At 32.1% G+C, this 17,273-nt stretch overlaps 2 protein-coding genes across 2 annotated transcripts; one reads left to right on the forward strand and one right to left on the reverse strand.

Moving 5' to 3' along the window:
- Positions 1-899: 899 nt before the first annotated feature.
- LOC113759660 (probable inactive purple acid phosphatase 27) lies at positions 900-12,569 on the forward strand. The gene is made up of 13 exons (XM_027302234.1): positions 900-1,246; positions 1,902-1,989; positions 5,196-5,462; positions 6,891-6,999; positions 7,616-7,730; positions 8,059-8,191; positions 9,116-9,303; positions 9,518-9,704; positions 9,789-9,853; positions 10,499-10,598; positions 10,690-10,878; positions 11,349-11,426; positions 12,408-12,569. Exons 1-13 carry the CDS (start codon positions 900-902, stop codon positions 12,567-12,569), a joined length of 2,028 nt encoding a protein of 675 aa, XP_027158035.1.
- Positions 12,570-15,299: 2,730 nt separating this feature from the next.
- Positions 15,300-17,018, reverse strand: LOC113759661 (putative pumilio homolog 8, chloroplastic). Its single transcript, XM_027302236.1, has one exon. The coding sequence runs from the start codon at positions 17,016-17,018 to the stop codon at positions 15,300-15,302; it is 1,719 nt and encodes a 572-aa protein (XP_027158037.1).
- Between the last annotated feature and the right edge of the window lie 255 nt (positions 17,019-17,273).

A 17,273-nucleotide genomic window follows, 5' to 3' on the forward strand; every position in this document is an offset into this window, starting at 1 on the left:
TAGCATTTTACGCAGCAGCCCAATCTTTTTTCACCCTAGTTTTAAAATTTTTTTTTTCCTCCTACCCTTCTTGTGTTTCCTATCCACAACTATCAGATACAAAACTTGAATACTAAACCTAATAGTGACATAAACTCTAAAAGTCCTCCTCTGGTCACTTGGCTATCCCTGGTAATTACACGCAGCCCAATTAAATTGATTGAGTTGGAAATACCTGAGCTGTAAATTTTCTCATGCCCAACAGAAAAAAGCACTCAAGAATGATAATTCTTGTCCTTGTAATAATTCAATACAAATATTGCCAACCAATTACAGTAAAGAAATTCAAAAATTTTGCCTAATTATATGGGTAAATTTTATATACACCGACAATGTATACATTATTACCATTAGATTTATGACATATATGCAAACGTTGAATTTCAAATTCAAATTTTGCATAGTTGTCATTCATCCAAGACTGACAGTATATACATTGTCAATGTAGGAAAAATTAATCCTATAATATTACCAGAAATTTTTTCAATTTCTAGATTTACATGCATACGAACATAATAATATTCCCTCTACGACAAAATGAAAGAAGGTGATAAAACTATAATATTTAAATTGAAGAACACTAATATCCAAGAAGATGCAAAGTAAAAATAGCACATAAAAGAATCTCTGCATATTCCAACTTCATTCCAGCGATTAATCTAAAAGAAAAATAATCAAAGAGAGAAACTAATTAGGGCTATCGTCAAAATCGTTGACTCAAGAAATTAATGCAGTGATGCGCTGTTAATTACACAAAAAAAAAAAAAAAAATTTTTTGTCACTATTTTAAATGTTTCAAAGAATGCCACCTTTAACTCATACTATATAAGGTTATGCATATATACATAGTACCAAGAACCATGTTATCTTCATTACTATCTTTCATGGAATCATCCATTTTCTTGAAGCTTTTCTTAGCTCTCTCCATTGTCTTTCTGGGATTTTCTTCTTCTTCTTCTTCACCTATGTCTTCAAGAGAGCTTGAGGACATTACCTTTGAATATCGAAATTACACTGCAATATCTGAATTTCGATTGCTAAATCGGAAAAATAATTTTTATTGTCCCGATTCAAATCCATATCTTAAAATCAACATTACATCAGGTCCACAGCTTTCGGATGATCAATTTGTCACGGTTAATATTAGTGGAGTTTTACTTCCGGCCAAGAATCATTGGGTTGCTATGATCTCCCCTTCTTATGCCGTGTAAGAAAGTTTTTGTTGAATTTATTTCGCAGCATTAATTCGACCGGACACTTGTCCGGGAGTACCAGTTCATAATTAATCATTTTACCAAAGGTTAATTTGCATTGATTTTCTCTAAGGTTTGATGTAATTTACACTTTTTTTTTTTGCGTTTTAGACATAATTATCTTTTTTTGCTTTTGCATTTAGACATAATTAGCATTTTTTTTGGCTATAATACATCTATAGATACTTGCATCAAGTTTTTTCATGCATGCAGATTTTTAAAGGTTTTCTTTTGCATAATGAAAAGATTACTAAGGGTTCCTCTGACTTTATTTCTGATAAACTCGATAGAAGGATTATCCACCACTAGTCCAAGGACACACATAGCTTACCCCGAATTAAACCTTTCTGAATTAACATTACTTTTTCAAAAATTTAACACTTGATCCAGTGTTATACAAAATCTAAATAAATTGTTAAGAAAACCAATAAATGACAAAATGGTTGACCCTCAATTCCAAGATTCTCGCAGATTTCAAATCTGGCATGAAGGCATGGCACGAAACTAGAAATAATTTGGGAAATATCGTTTCAAAGATAAAGCACTTGAGCTTGGTTTGACACTTGATATTCTCTTTCTTGTTTAAGCAATAAACTTTTGAACTTGCAGCATATCAGCCTGTCCCTTGAACGGAATTCAATATCAGCAGACAGGTGACCTAAGCAAACTTCCACTTGTCTGCCATTACCCCGTGAAGGTACTAGAGGCCGTAATTTACTTTGCTATAATTTTAGACAAAATTTTATAGGGTAAATTTTTTATATACTAATAGTATATACACTATCGGATCTTAATACATGTCACATGTATAAAATTTAATGTTCAAATTTGAATTCAAATAATGTGACATGCATTCAGATTAATCGATGTATACTTTAGCATTGTAAAAAAGATTAATCCAATTCTATATGCCTTGCCAATAGAAGAACTTGTTAATCACAGTCTTAAATTATCGGTAATACATTTTAATTACTTGGAAGTTTTGTTACAGGTCTATGAATTTGGCTTTCTATTGTATAAGGAGCAACATGAAACGTAAAAAGTTTAGCACATAATTACTCTAGTTAAGAAAAAAATATAGATAGGTCAGTGAAAATCTTGAAATTTCAATACAAAGTAGAAGTTTTGACAATCATTAGGACTTAATCTAAGACAATCAACATAGTTATCCAATCCTTTATTCAGGTACCAGTAAGAATTTGCATTAATTGGACAGCATTTGCCTCTTAGTCATGGTACTCACCTATATATTCGCCCCAACCAGATAACAATAGTACATAAGTATTTCATACATTTTCTTTTTCTAGCTAGGATGAGAACTTACTATAATGACAACATAATTACGCACAAAAAGGGTAAAATGTGTCTATCCTTATTTTTTTCTTGTAACTAGGTTACTCTGACATTTCTCACACTCCGTCGAATTTTGTATTAAGATTACGTCTTGGTTCCAGGATTTAGAGCTATATTCCCACAAATAATTTTTAAAAAAATTTTCTTTATAGGTTTAAAGGTTTTCCCGCCACAAAAACTTGAAAATATTGTATGTTATATAGTTTTAGAAAAACTGAAGTTCATCCCTCAAAGTAAATTTTGTTGTTCCATGTATGTCCGTATATGTATTATAGTTATTTATTTGTTAAAAAAGGCGATGGTGAAATATTAATTAACAATATAAGCTTAATAGATCAATTCAATTTTCTTAGTATTGCATGCAGATTTACTACCTATACAGTGAGAGAACTCCTCTTTTTTTTTTTGGGTGAACAAACATCACCTTAACCTTATAAAAGCACTAAAAAGAAGAAATGAAATCCTATATTAAGCAATATACAACTTATAGAAATAAATCAAAAGATAATCCATCTCCTTAATTTTAGGTATTTCTATGTTTGTATTTATCCCTCAGAAATGTGGTAATTTTTAGGGGTGTTAATTAGGTTTTTTGAGTTGGGTTCCAACAATCCCAAACTTGACTCACAAGTTATATGAATTTTCAAACCTCGGACTCATATTAAAAAGCCTCGAAGTCAACTCACACTATTATATAAACTTCGGGCTCAAATCAGGTTTGCCCCAAACTCATAATTAAATACATAATTATATATAATATATATTTTATAATTATGAATTAAGACAATTTTACATATAAATTATTAACATTTTATGTCGTAATATGTACTAGTAGTCAAGGCACACACTAATGTATGTGCAACTAATAGGAAAATATTTGTGAAATATTTTGAGTATATTTATTGAAATCATTTTCAAGAAAATTGGTTTTATATTTTGAAAATACATACATAAAAAGTTCACCAACGTAAAAGTTATAAAAAGTAGTTATTTGGTAGTTATTCATAACTATAATTGGTGGTTGCTAATTAAAATTAGGATTTACTAATTAAGTTAAAAATAGAATATGAAAAAATACATATTATTTAATAAAAAAGCATATTGGTAGTGTTTAGTTATCAAAGATAGATAAATTTTTGTTTATACCAAAAATTCCCTCATCATCAAGGGTAGTTTAGAAAGCATATAAAGTGAAATTTTTTTTTTACTCCAAACCCCTTCTTCTCCCTTTATTTATAGTATAGATAATTATAAATTATAGATGTTATTGTATATATTTTATATATATAATTATACTCATATATAGACTAGACTTTAATCAGGTCTGAATCTAATATAATTTAAACTCAACTCACATTTAGTTTGGCATTAATAATTACATTCAAATTCTGCCCAAGGCAATTAAACCTTAGGCTCGGTGAGGATTTTTTGGGCCAAGCTCGGACTGATCCGCTCCATTGACAATCCATCAAAAAAAAAATGTATGCAGATATTTCAGTCATAACAAGGGCCACGCAACAAAATCTTTTGTGCCTTTAGGTAAGAGATACGACTGGTGCCTGGTGTGCCAGATCCGTCAAAAGTGGATCCATTTACCGGTAAGATTGTGGTATCATATTCTCTCGCCATGTATTACGGCCCGCTTGGATGCTCTATCTAATATCATGTCTTACGCAAAATAGTTTTATCTGATTTTAAATAAAGTATACGGATTTTTAAAAAAAAAATATTGACAAAGAAAGTAATATTGTTTTCTCGTAATGAGAAAAAGTAATTTTGAGACTAGAATTCTCTGCTATTGTCAGAGAAATTGCACCATAACAATTGATAAATTTAAGATAAATTTATTTGAGTATGTTTTTTAATTTCCAAAATATTCTTTATATGTATAAGTTTCTAGCTAAAAGACAAATTAAAATAGTTTTTTTCCATAGTATTTCAAAACCATACCAGATTGAACATAGTAATATAATTTTTGTTTTATTTCGAAGACATTATGATCATGGTACAAAGCTGGAGAAAATTTAATTGCTAAGATATTGCTGATCTAGAGTTTTGTCCAATAATTCTCTATCTCTAAATATTTTTCTTTTTTTTCCTTTTTTAGTTTTCAATTAATTTTTCTTGCCAGCTTGTATAGAAATTTAGTATCCAAAAATATTCAAGTCGGTCAGTACTAAGTAATTTCTTCTGCCACTTTTACATAAGAGAATTAAACAATAGGATGTATGAAGAATACGGCGAAATTAAATTATTTTCACAGGCAAGTAATTTAAAAGAACAAAACTTAAACATTTGTAACCGGGATATTCAGTTCCCTCTTTTTTTTTTATCCAAACAAACAATTTTATTAACAAAAAAAAAAAATCAGAAGGTAAAATTTATAAGATGCCAAAACCTCAAATACATTGAACAGACACTAATCTTTACAGGAAAACTAACAAAAGCAGCTAGCTGTTAAATTCCATTTTTTTTGTGCCCTAATACTAAATTACCAAAAAAAAAAGGAAAATGAAGGATGGAAATTATAACTTTACGACAATAATGCAGGCACAATATGCAAGCAATGATCCAGATTATTTGAGTTGCAAGAAAAATGAATGCAAAAAATATGTGGATGGGGAGTGCGTAGTTAGCACCTGTGGAGCCACTCTATCATTTCATGTTATTAACATCAGAACAGACATAAAATTTGTCTTCTTTGCTGGTGGATTTGAGACTCCTTGCATCTTGGCCATGTCTGATTCTGCTAGCTTTGTCAATCCCCAAAAACCTTTATATGGACATCTCTCCAGCATTGATTCAACAGGAACATCTGTAAGTCACTAATCTTATATATCTTTTGAAGCTTCAAATATTATTAGGATTTTTTTTGAAAAAAATAATGTATTATAATAAAAAAAAGAGTGGCTTTTTTGGTTGGACTAGTTTTACTTGGTACCATGAATATTTTCACTAATTCTTAATTTGCATTCCTAAACTTTATCTAAAAAAACTTTATGGTTGGATAGTACCATGCATGCTTAAATTTCTTTTGGCATTTTAGGGACTTGGGAGATTTTATACTTGGCGAAAGATGGAGGTGTATATTTTTATCTTATCCTTTTTCTTTATAAGACTATAAGGAACCCATAATGCTATGAGTAATACAATCAACAAACTAATCCATAGTTAGTAAAATTTACAAGTTAAGAACACTACAAATTAACTAATCCCCATACATTTTAAGGACTTGTTAGATTTTTATACTAATGAAAGAAGGAAGTGTATATTGTTAATTTATTCTCTTTTTTTTCCGTAAGATTGTAAGGAAGCCAAAATGGTGCGATTAAATGATTAATCAATATTTAACAAACTAATCTGCAAGTAGTGGAAATTGCTACTCAATAATACAACAATCTCGCCCACATATACATATAGTGGAAATTCTATCCTTTCGTAATAAGATCATCGGTGATTTGTGATGAACCGATTTTTAATGAGTACTAAAATAAAAGTTTGGCAGTAAAAATAGCTTGTTAGGCCTAAGATTTACCATGTCTAGTCAAAAATGAAATGATTTGGCGCAAATTATAATTTGTGAAAATAATATAGGACTAACTCCATTTTACACCTCTAAACTTGTACGCGTTTTCACTTTGCACCTTAAATTCTTAAGTTTGTCGTATTTAAGTCCAATCAATAATAATTTTAGTAAAATTAATGACATAGAGGACTATATAAATTGATGATAACTTGCTAAAAATAGTCAAAAGGAGTCAAGATATCGTAGTTAAAAAAATATACACTTTCATAATTTTGCATCATCTTTTATCTCGTTGATCTTCCTAACAATATTAGTGGTTTGGACCATATAAATCAATGACAATGTGCTGAAAATCATCAAAAGGAGCCAAGGGATTATAGGTAGAACAAAATAATACATTATCATTAATTTGCACTTATTTTTTATAATGTTGTCCTTGATTGGACTTGAATGGGTCAAATTTGAAAGTTTAGGGTATTAAATATCCAAAATTGAGAGTTTAGAGTGCAAAGCATCCAAAATTTAATTTATTGTGCAAAGTGGAAAAATGATACAAGTTTGGGGGTGCAAAGTGGAATTAGTCTAATAATATAGGAGTATTTCCAAAATTTAGCCATTTTACTTTTTTTTTTTTTTTTTGGGTTAGTTGAAGACATCTTAGCTAGATTATCTATGCACAGGACATACAAAAGAATTTTTTGGTTGTCTTTTGAATACAGATGAGAGTAACATGGGTAAGTGGAGATGACAAGCCACAAGAAGTTCAGTATGGATTTGGGCAATCCCAAACATCTCAAGTGACTACATTTACTCAACACGACATGTGTAGTAAGTGACTTAATGCCCATAACCTTCTTAGCTGCCTTCAAATTTTATGGTTAGGCTTGTACTCAACTTGCAATATTTAGGAAGGAAAAGTATCAGATGCTTGCAAACCATTCCACTCAGCAGGTTTATGCAGGTTTCTTCCATGCATGTTCCCTGTAATTTACAGTCTTTTAAATTTTTGGAGATGGCCTAAATTCGAGTTTTGTAGAAATTTTTGTGCTAATAATATAAGTCTTTAATGCATGTGTCAGTGTGAAAGATGACGTTTCATAGATGCACTTCATTTTTTCGTCCAATTATTATTTTGGCAATTAATTCCTCCAAATTTCCTTGTCAATCCATCATTGCTAATTGTACCAGTATATAACTTTAATATGGACAACAAATGTAAAATTCGATGATATCAGCACTAAAGAGAACAAAGAACAGAGAACATAAGAAACCTCTCCACAACTTTTTTTTTTTTTCAAAGGAAAGGAGGTTTACGTGCAGTTTCAATAGGTTAATGATTTATGTCTGCTTGAACTATTGTTAGTCCTTGGAAAATTTCTTCTTCAATATTGCAGATGAGTATAATTCAAACATACAAGATTAAACTCTATTTTCATTATTAAAGGTTCAATTCTGAAGAGTCCAGCAAGTGATTTTGGCTGGCATGATCCAGGCTACATTCATTCAGCAGTGATGACAGGACTTTATCCTTCAAGCAATTTCACTTACACATATGGCAGGTAATTAATCTATCTCTCCATCAACTATCAAAATCCTAACTTTCCAGTTGAAATGAAGCTTGAATATTGATAGGATGGGACTATTTTTTTTTGTATTTTGGTAAGTGAAATAAAAATGTGCCATAAAATTCTCCCATTTAATAAAGCTAGTCTAGCTTAGGAAGAATAAACTCTATTTCGCATTGTAGATGGGCTCTTGTTATGAATCTACAATGTAACAATTGAGACATACTTTCTTCTGTACTAAATTCAATGGGCATTTACTACCATTTTAAGCTGTTTTTAGTTTCTTGTCAGATATTTCACCATTAATACTTACATGTTGCAGTGATTCAGCTGGTTGGAGTGGTCGAATCACATTTAGAACACCACCAGCTGGGGGATCAGATGAACTAATGTTTATTGCCTTTGGTGATATGGGCAAGGCCCCTCGTGATCCTTCTCTTGAACACTTTATTCAGGTAAGACAAAATGATATTTCAATTTTTGCTCTAAATATAAATTTTTATCTGCGTAAATTTGGGAAATTTCTTTAGTAATTTAGTAATTAAGATTTCTTTCGTCGATTACCCTGAGTCCCTGATTATAATTTTTAGTTACTTTCTTGAAATGCCAAAGATGAATGTACTTCTTATTGCTGGGAATATTTACATATTACTGACTTTTGAGGTTATTTTTGGAATATCTATTACGTAACTTAATTTGTTTGAACTTTAGGTTGAAGTCTTCAGTAAAAGATAAAAAGCAGCATAATATGTAATCTAAGCTCCGATTTAGGCTTATAAATGTTTCAACATGTGATTGGGAATCACCCATTCCTGATTCTCATGCAAATCAGATTCAATTAAGGAAACAGACATGAGGCAAATTAGTAGGTGAGGTGATAGTAATTTTTTCTTAATAAGATTTCCTTTTTTTTTTCTTTCTGAAAATAAACCTTTTAGCTTGAGTATTTAGCTGTTGAAACTTTTGGAAATTGACAAATGTTTTTTTAAGATTTTGCTAATACTGGAGGTAAAGTAAGTAATTGTCTTATTCTCTAATTTTCACTTCTCTTTTTTTTTTTTTTTTTTTTTTTTACTTTCCTATTGCTTTCCTATGCTCCCCTGCTACGATATACAATCAATAAGATTTTTTTTAATGTAAAGAAGTGTTCTATATGTTCTATTAGAGGAAAAAGTTGGCAGCAATACAATATCAGAAATAGTTAAACTTCTATTATTCTTTCTAACTTTAAAGGATTATCTTTGTACGCGATATCACTAGAACAAATATGTACGACGTACAAAGTACGGGTTCTCGTACTAGTTCAACCAAAAGAAAATGGCATTTCAATTTTTTCTCTGACAAAATGACTCAAGGAATTCTTTTTATTTCATATACAGCCAGGATCAATTTCAGTAATTGAGGCCATAGCTGATGAAGTATCAAGTGGATATATAGACTCCATATTTCATATTGGAGACATAAGCTATGCCACAGGTTTTCTAGTGGAATGGGATTTCTTCCTTCACCTCATCCACCCTGTGGCTTCTACTACTTCATACATGACAGCAATTGGAAATCATGAGAGGTAGGTCCATTATCTTCACAATTCCCTTGACCATCTTAGATATTTTCACAATAGGTATGTACCTAATAATTTACATACATAAATTTGTTTACACAAGTAGTTTTAGAACCTTCAAGGTCTTGTTAGTGATTGTGGTACAATTACAGTGGTCCTTCTACATGGACATATACTTTGCCTATCATGCTATATATGAATTAATAAGGAATATTTTCAGGGATTATGTGAGCTCAGGATCAGTGTATATCACTCCAGATTCTGGAGGAGAATGTGGTGTGCCCTATGAAACTTATTTTCCAATGCCAACAGCAGAAAAAGATAAGCCATGGTATTCTATAGAACAAGGAAGTGTTCACTTTACCGTTATTTCAACCGAACATGATTGGACAGAAAAGTCTGAGCAAGTAAATATCTTCTTTAGCATTGCAACATTCTTCTTCTCCTTTTTATTCCTTCTTTCTTTTTTTTTTTTTTGGTTGTTGGTTTAGTACTTTAGTGGTATGAAATCCCTGCTGAAATGCATCACCAATGTTCTTCGTGTTCCTGCATCTATGTACACTTTGGCCTTCCCCCATGTTACCTTTTGGATTTAATTTCCTAGAGTTTGTCTTATAACCCAAAAAAAATCAAGGATGAAGAGGCATACGGAAAGCCCTTTTATTTTATACTAACATAATGTGACCTGAATTGCAACATCATATTTGTGTCATTTAGCAAATATTTGTAGAAAGACCAATATTGCGTGCATAAATTTATTGCATTATAGTAGCATGACAGACATTGTAACTGTGAAAGTCACAAAACAATTTACAACTCTCTCAATTCTTGATTTAATTAATTTTGTATCACTAGGGATGCCAAAGGTATAGGAAAGTATCTACAAATCAAGAGGAGAATATACTCCTCCACCTATAACATATGAATAAGGGATAAAATAACATCAGAATGCGAAAAGTAATGGATATGAGTTGTCTGCAACTTTAAAAGTTGCAATGCCCGTGAAAATCCTATTTTACAAGTTTTCTTTATGGGAAGGGAAATGAGGAAAGAAAAATGGTGAAATGGATGGGGCTACCGGCATTAGTTTTGTTTTATGACAAGGGAACTAGGTCGTTGACCAAAGAGTCATACATGCAACTTTATAGCATATGTGCTTTTCCTTGTATTTCAAACTGTGAAGGAACATTGTGAATTACAGACACAGACCTATGTACTCCTCCAATCATGGCCTTCTCCTTAATCCAAATGTGGACAATAATTTTGTCCAAGCCGTGGAACCATTGCTGTTAGCAAACGAGGTACGCAACTGATCAGAGTTCAAACCATTTATCAGATGATATAGTTCTTTATTTTATGAACGTGTACTAATCCTGACTGCCCTCTTTCTAGGTTGATCTAGCCCTTTTTGGTCATGTTCATTATTATGAGAGAACATGTGCTGTGTACAAGGGTGATTGCAAAGCTATGCCCAAGAAAGATGAAAGTGGAATTGATACGTATGACAATTCCAACTACACTGCACCAGTTCATGCTGTTATTGGGATGGCTGGCTTTACATTAGACAAATTCCCAAGTGATGTAAGTAGATTGAATTTTTTTTCAATGTCAATTCTTCTTCAACCCTCATGCTTGTTCCATAGGAAAAGCCTCTTTTAAATTGTTTTGGGCCAAGAATGGTTGTCCCCATCAGCTCATTTCTAGGGTAAAAATAAACAACTAGCACAGTTGCATCTTTCTCCGAATGATTTACATCAATCACAAATGTCACAATATACATATGAACATTGAAAATCACTATGCTCAGATCCCGTCAATGGCTATATATTTTAATCTATCTGTGGCAATTGTAGTGAGAAATTATTGGGATGTCTAAAGTGATTTCCTATAGTTTTTGTCAAACGTGAATTTTTAATCACCAACATATAAGCATCTCATTTCGTATTTACTACAAATTTTAAACCGAATGTGATAATAGTTTTGGAGTGTAAAATTGTCATCATTAGCATTCTATTGAAGGGATGTTAATGTTTTTGTCTCATCATCAACAGGTGAATAGCTGGTTAGTTCGTATCTCGGAGTTTGGTTACGTGAGAGTCCACACAACACAGAAACAATTGAAACTTGAGGTAAGGCTACAAAAATCGGAGATTAGAGGTCTCACAAGTTGAGTTCTATCAAATTTAAATTGATGCGTGTAATTTTTATTAATTTTAGTATAAACTTGTATAATTTAAGTGTAAAGTTAAATTTGTCAACTTATAAAATTTAAGTTGGCGACTAGACTAAAACTATACGAGTTTATACCAAATATAATAAGAATTACACGAACCGCTATCTACAAGAATGAACTCAACTTGTGATCCAAAAATCACACCACCCTTCACCAATAACATGTGTGCAAAATGTTTTGATATAAAGTAAATAAGTGAGCAAGTAGTGTGTACTTAGAAAAATTACGTATAAACCATATTCATACTTAGGCATTGACATTTTGTACTGGAAAGATGAAAACTCTTTACTTGATGACCACATAATCATGAAAACATGACTATATTGTAGTATGCATAATTTGACTACTTGAAAATGCTTATTCAGGCTAGTTTTCTCTACCTTGAATTTCTAATTAATAATTTTACATTCCTTAGACAGTGCCACGTTAATTTAGTGAAGAGGACTCTTAGATGAAGTGTCTAACATGTTCTTTTATTTAACCTTGCTGTATGTAAATTCAAGTACAAGAAAAGTTGAAGATACCATCAGGATCATCAAAGCATAAAGATCACCGAGCACATATAATATAGCAAGCAAAAGTTTATCTTTTGGTAAATGTGCGTATTTGCATTTGTCTTATTGTCAATCACTAACGAAAAGCATTGGCATTTTTACTGGAAAGATGAAAACTCTTTGCTTAATGACCACATAATCGTGAAAACATGACTCTATTGTAGTATGCATATTGGACTACTTGACATTAATGCTAATGCAGACTAGTTTCCTTTTCCTTGCATTGCTAATACTTTTACATTCCTGAGACAGCATTACAGTAATTTTGTGAAGGGGACTCTTAGCTGAAGTGGTCTAATTTGTTCTTTTCTTTCACTTTGCAGTATATAAATTCAAGTACAAGAAAAGTTGAAGATAGCTTCAGGATCATCAAAAAATACAAAAATCTCAAAGAAAATAATTTATTGAGTTTTTCGGTTACACTTGTTCTTCATAAATATGTAATGGCTATAGCGATTATAACCTTTATATTGATATCAATTTGACCGATTGTACAATTAAACTATACCATTATGTTTTCTAACAAAAAATTGTGTAATGATTGAATTTAATGTCAAGAATGTAACCTCTATTTTTAGAAACTACAACTATGAGTTCCAACATAGATTCTTGTACCAATTATCTTAGACCACGGATATTGTCTAACAATATATACCATATGAAAGATTTTTCTACCAAAAAATGACGTGATAAGACCTACTACATTGGATAATACTCTATAGGGACGTGAATCATTTTAAAGAGAATGACCTAATCCACTCCTTATCCCATACCAAATTACTTTAATAATACCATAATGCTACATTTTTCTTGTGACATCATTCTAGGTTTAATAAGAGAAGTTATTACTTCTAATATTTTTTTGACTAGAACCTACAAGAAGAAATCCCTATACAAGGAAATCTATATATGAGAATATGCAAAATAAAATGGACTAGTTACTCTCCATTGCATTGGAGAGACTTTCTCTCCATTACACCTCAATCAAATTAATTTATAATTATTTTCAAAAATCAACACCTTTCGTAATATATTTCATCACTTGTAAGAAAATTCTATAGAAAATTGACTAAGTTTGCTTTCTAAGTTTGCTCCATTTTGATCTAGAGATTAAAAGAAAATAATGACATAATATGATGATTTTATAATATTATAATAATTAAGATATCAATAAATACAGAAAAAATGGAGAACAATCTAATGGAAATTATCCTAAACCCAAACAAAACATGTATGACTTGCCCAACATAGCAAAACAAATTCTCTACAATTTTTATTTCTATTAGCCATATAAACAAATTATATTAGGAGGCTAACCCAACTTAACTGAACTTCAATATTAAGAAATGACTATGTATCATTAGTTTATTGGTTGGCCATAATCTATTATAATCCTTTATACTCAGAGTGCGATTGATAAAACTCAAGTCTAAAAACTAAAATCTAAAATCTAAAATCTGAAGTCTAAATCCATTAAATTATTGATTTGTTAGATACTAAATTTGATATATTTAAATGTATAATATATTAAGTGATAAGTGATTAGTTTATCACTTATTTTTGAGAGCAAGTTTAACCTAGAAAATTCAGTGCTACTTAATTAATTCAGACGTTCAATTTTTAGTTATCAAACGCGTCTGAACATATTAAGATTTGAATTCATCAAATTTGCTAAATTGGGTTATCAAATAGAATCTAAGTCATATAATTCAACCCCAATCATGAAGGGCAGAAAATCATCATATCGTCAGTCATGAAGGGATTTTACTTTTATTTTTTGGGTAACTAGCTCAAGTAATCCCTGAACTTTTTACCAATTCTTCTATTTACTTTATAATACGGTTTTAACTAGAGTTCCCAGGACAGAACCCAAATAGGATAAAGGATTGTCCCATGTCCAAGGTCGACTTATCTTATTCCAATTCAATCTCTTAGATGGGCGTCAGGCTTTCAGCCCAAATAAGGTTTACTTCATTAGAATGGGGGTAAATTTTTTGGAAGTTTGTAAGTGGGGTGTGCTGTAAATAAATGAACGATGCTGAAAAATCATGAATTTATGCTTATATGAACATATCCTCATGCGTGCACATTAGAGTGTACAATATGCACATACATAAATTGAAATGTGCACCATCTTGCGTACACATATTCACCAAAGCGTACATTTTTGTTCACTAGATCTATCTACACGTATATACATACAAATACATCTATATTGTATGTTTATGTGGACACATCAATTTATTACGTGCATTTAGATGGAAACATTATATGTACGATAAGATAAATTTGACAGGAAATCACGGGATAAAATTCAATGGATACAGCCATTAATTTGTTCGTACGTTAACTATTCTTTATTCTACTTATTGTCAATGTTTTCTCTTATATTTGGCATCTTAAATTTAAAGGAAAGTGATATTTATTCCGAAATCAGATTTCGGAGCAACGTAAACATAAATCCAAAAAAATAGTAGCAGCATAGATTTCAAACATATCTAATAATTTAAAAATATATCCATAGTTTTAAACATATATCCACCCCTGATTTTCAATAACTCACGAATTAGTTAGAACTTGCTGGATTGGAGAGTGTATATCACTACTCTTTATAGAGACAAGACAGTGATTTTAGTTATTTTGTATCAACAATTGTTCAAAAAAAACTTTTTTTTTTTTTTTGGAAGAAGATTAGAAGACGCCGATGCATTTGCGCAGGTGAATCACTAGTCGAGTGATATTTGCTTTGCTTCAACTATCTAAACGAAAATAAGAATTAATCCAAGTCTTCTACGTTCTGATTTTAGTTAAGGACATATCCTTCAAACTGCACAAGTTTTTTTTCCTTTTCTTTTCTTTTTCAAATGCCAACGTCTTGATCTGTTCAGTTGCATATTTGTCCTATCTCCAAATCTAAAGTAGAAAATGAGGAATACTAGTACCTGATACCCAATGGGCTTGAAAATTTACCAAAAACAACCATATATACTGGAGAAAAGGAAAAAAAAGAGCCAAACTCTTTAACAAAGCACATTCACATATCACATGGGTATAGAAAAAGTCTCAGCATATCAATTAATCGACAACTACAAAAAGAGTATTAATACATAGTTTGCACTACTTCTCAGAACAAATGGAGAAAACTCCTCACAAACAAGTGAGATTCATAAGAAAAATTCACAAAAAGTAACAGCCTATAATCTCAACATTGGTCTTCACTGGTCAGATTTTGCACTCTGCTGCACTTCAAGGTCAGCTTTGATCAAGTTGCTTACATATCTTCCCCTTGGTTTATTCATCAGGTTGGCATAGTGTGGCTTCAGGGCTTCAACCATGGATTCATACAGATGTCTAGCGTGAAGCTTTGCAATTCTTAAAGCTGTCTGGATCACATAGTTCCCAAATTGATCTCGAGCCAGCAGTCTAAGTGTTTTGTCATTGTTGAAAATTTCTTTAATCACAAGAGAGAGCCCAAGTTCTGATGATTCCAAGCATTTTTCGACTACATGACTACCACTTTTCCTCTGAGCCAGCTCCACATATTGGCCTCTAAGACTATAGCAAATTTGCTGTGTTACAGGATCAACTTTTAGTCCGAGAACACGCTGCAGAACATAGTTTCCTGAAGGATCATTTGACAGGTAACTTGCATTGTCTGCCACCAGCTTGAGAAGAGCTGCTCTTCTCGGACCAGTAATGCTATCGATGCAAGCATTAACTGTTATGCACCCGACACGATCCGTGGCTAATAGCAGGAAATAGGATAATATGTGGTCATACAACACCTCATTAGCTTCATCTCCCAAGTACGTGAAAGAATGTTGGATGACATGAGAGGCTGTCTTGTGAGTCATGAGTTCCAAGCATCTTCTGGATAGCATTGCTGTAATGATGGATTCCAATCCTGTCTTTTTGAGCTTCTTGATTAGCCTCTGAATTGACCTTGACGCAATATCATTGAACGTTGAATCCAGAAACAAGTCAGTTTCCCACTGAAACTTCATCACGATTGCACATAGCTGACAACTTTCACATTTGTCAACCAGGGTGTCAAAGATAACATGTCCGTTGGAGTCGTTCATCAGTTGAAAAATGTGGGGAAAAACAGCTTTGAATGTTTCTTGTGTATACCAAGAGTTCCCCTGTCGAAGAATCCTTTTCAATTGCTCCGAACCCTCCCTGTTCATAGCCATTGCAAAAAAGTCGAATCCCGGCAATGAACTTTCAACCAGGCTACCATGACCCCAGATACTCTGATCTTGAAAGTAAGGGGAAATTGCCTTATAACCACCCATCCTATTGTTGTACCCACTACCTATATTTCCTGAAAACTGATTCTCCGTCACTGGCCTGAAATTCCCTGTACCATTCAACCCATTATCTCCCATATTGCATAAGCCACCAAACTGATTTGGTGAACGATACAATGGCGAATTCTCATGGAAAAGATTGAATCTTGTTTGATCTCCTAGGCTTCCATAAGAATTATCTTGTACATAATTCACATGCGCATAATTCAGAGAAGTCACTGAATTTCCTTGGCCAGTGATCCTATTTTTCGCTGGATTCTGTTCTCTATTGTACAAACTATGACATGCCCAGATATTTTTCCGAGGAACCGAACCTGATAATAGCCATTTTGTTCCACCAGGGAAGAATTCTTGAATAGCCCGCAAATTATCAAAATTTGAAGACAACCCTTTTCTTGCCTCGTTGACAGCTTGAGTTTCTTGCAGTTTTTCTGAAGAATCAGGAACAGGAGGAGAAGGAGAAGAAGCAGCATCAGTCGAGACATTGCTGTTGCTGTTTAAACACAAACTGCCAAAACAAATAGTAGTAATATCTTCATGGACGTTGGTTGGGTTTTCCTTGTTGGTCATGTCATTGACACTCTTGCGCCTTGTATGGGACGTTGCAGAAGTTGAACTGTCCATTGAATGGATTGAATTGTTCAAGAAAACAAGAAAGAAAGAACAAGAATTTTATGGAGAAAGCGAGAGAACTTAAACAGAGCTTTGTTGAACAAATCTAGTCCAATTTAAAGACTAGGGATTCGATTGCTGGTTATAAATAGAGCGACATTGGGTTGTCCAGTTATAAGCATAAATAGGAAGCCTAGTCCGAAAAGGAATAGGATCCGGATCATGAATTAGGAATAATGAACCAAAAAGGAATATGAAAAAATCTTT

Source organism: Coffea eugenioides, chromosome 2 (assembly GCF_003713205.1).
Source record: "Coffea eugenioides isolate CCC68of chromosome 2, Ceug_1.0, whole genome shotgun sequence".
NCBI lineage: Eukaryota > Viridiplantae > Streptophyta > Magnoliopsida > Gentianales > Rubiaceae > Coffea > Coffea eugenioides.

What these genes read in the sequence shown, in the direction of transcription:
- LOC113759660 (XM_027302234.1), top strand. Translation starts at nt 900, where the DNA reads ATGTTATCTTCATTACTATCTTTCATGGAATCATCCATTTTCTTGAAG. An exon ending in TCTGCCATTACCCCGTGAAG is followed by an intron (nt 1,990 to 5,195) that starts GTACTAGAGGCC and finishes ACAATAATGCAG; the next exon opens with GCACAATATGCAAGCAATGA. An exon ending in CTCTTGAACACTTTATTCAG is followed by an intron (nt 8,192 to 9,115) that starts GTAAGACAAAAT and finishes TTTCATATACAG; the next exon opens with CCAGGATCAATTTCAGTAAT.
- LOC113759661 (XM_027302236.1), bottom strand. Translation starts at nt 17,018, where the DNA reads ATGGACAGTTCAACTTCTGCAACGTCCCATACAAGGCGCAAGAGTGTC.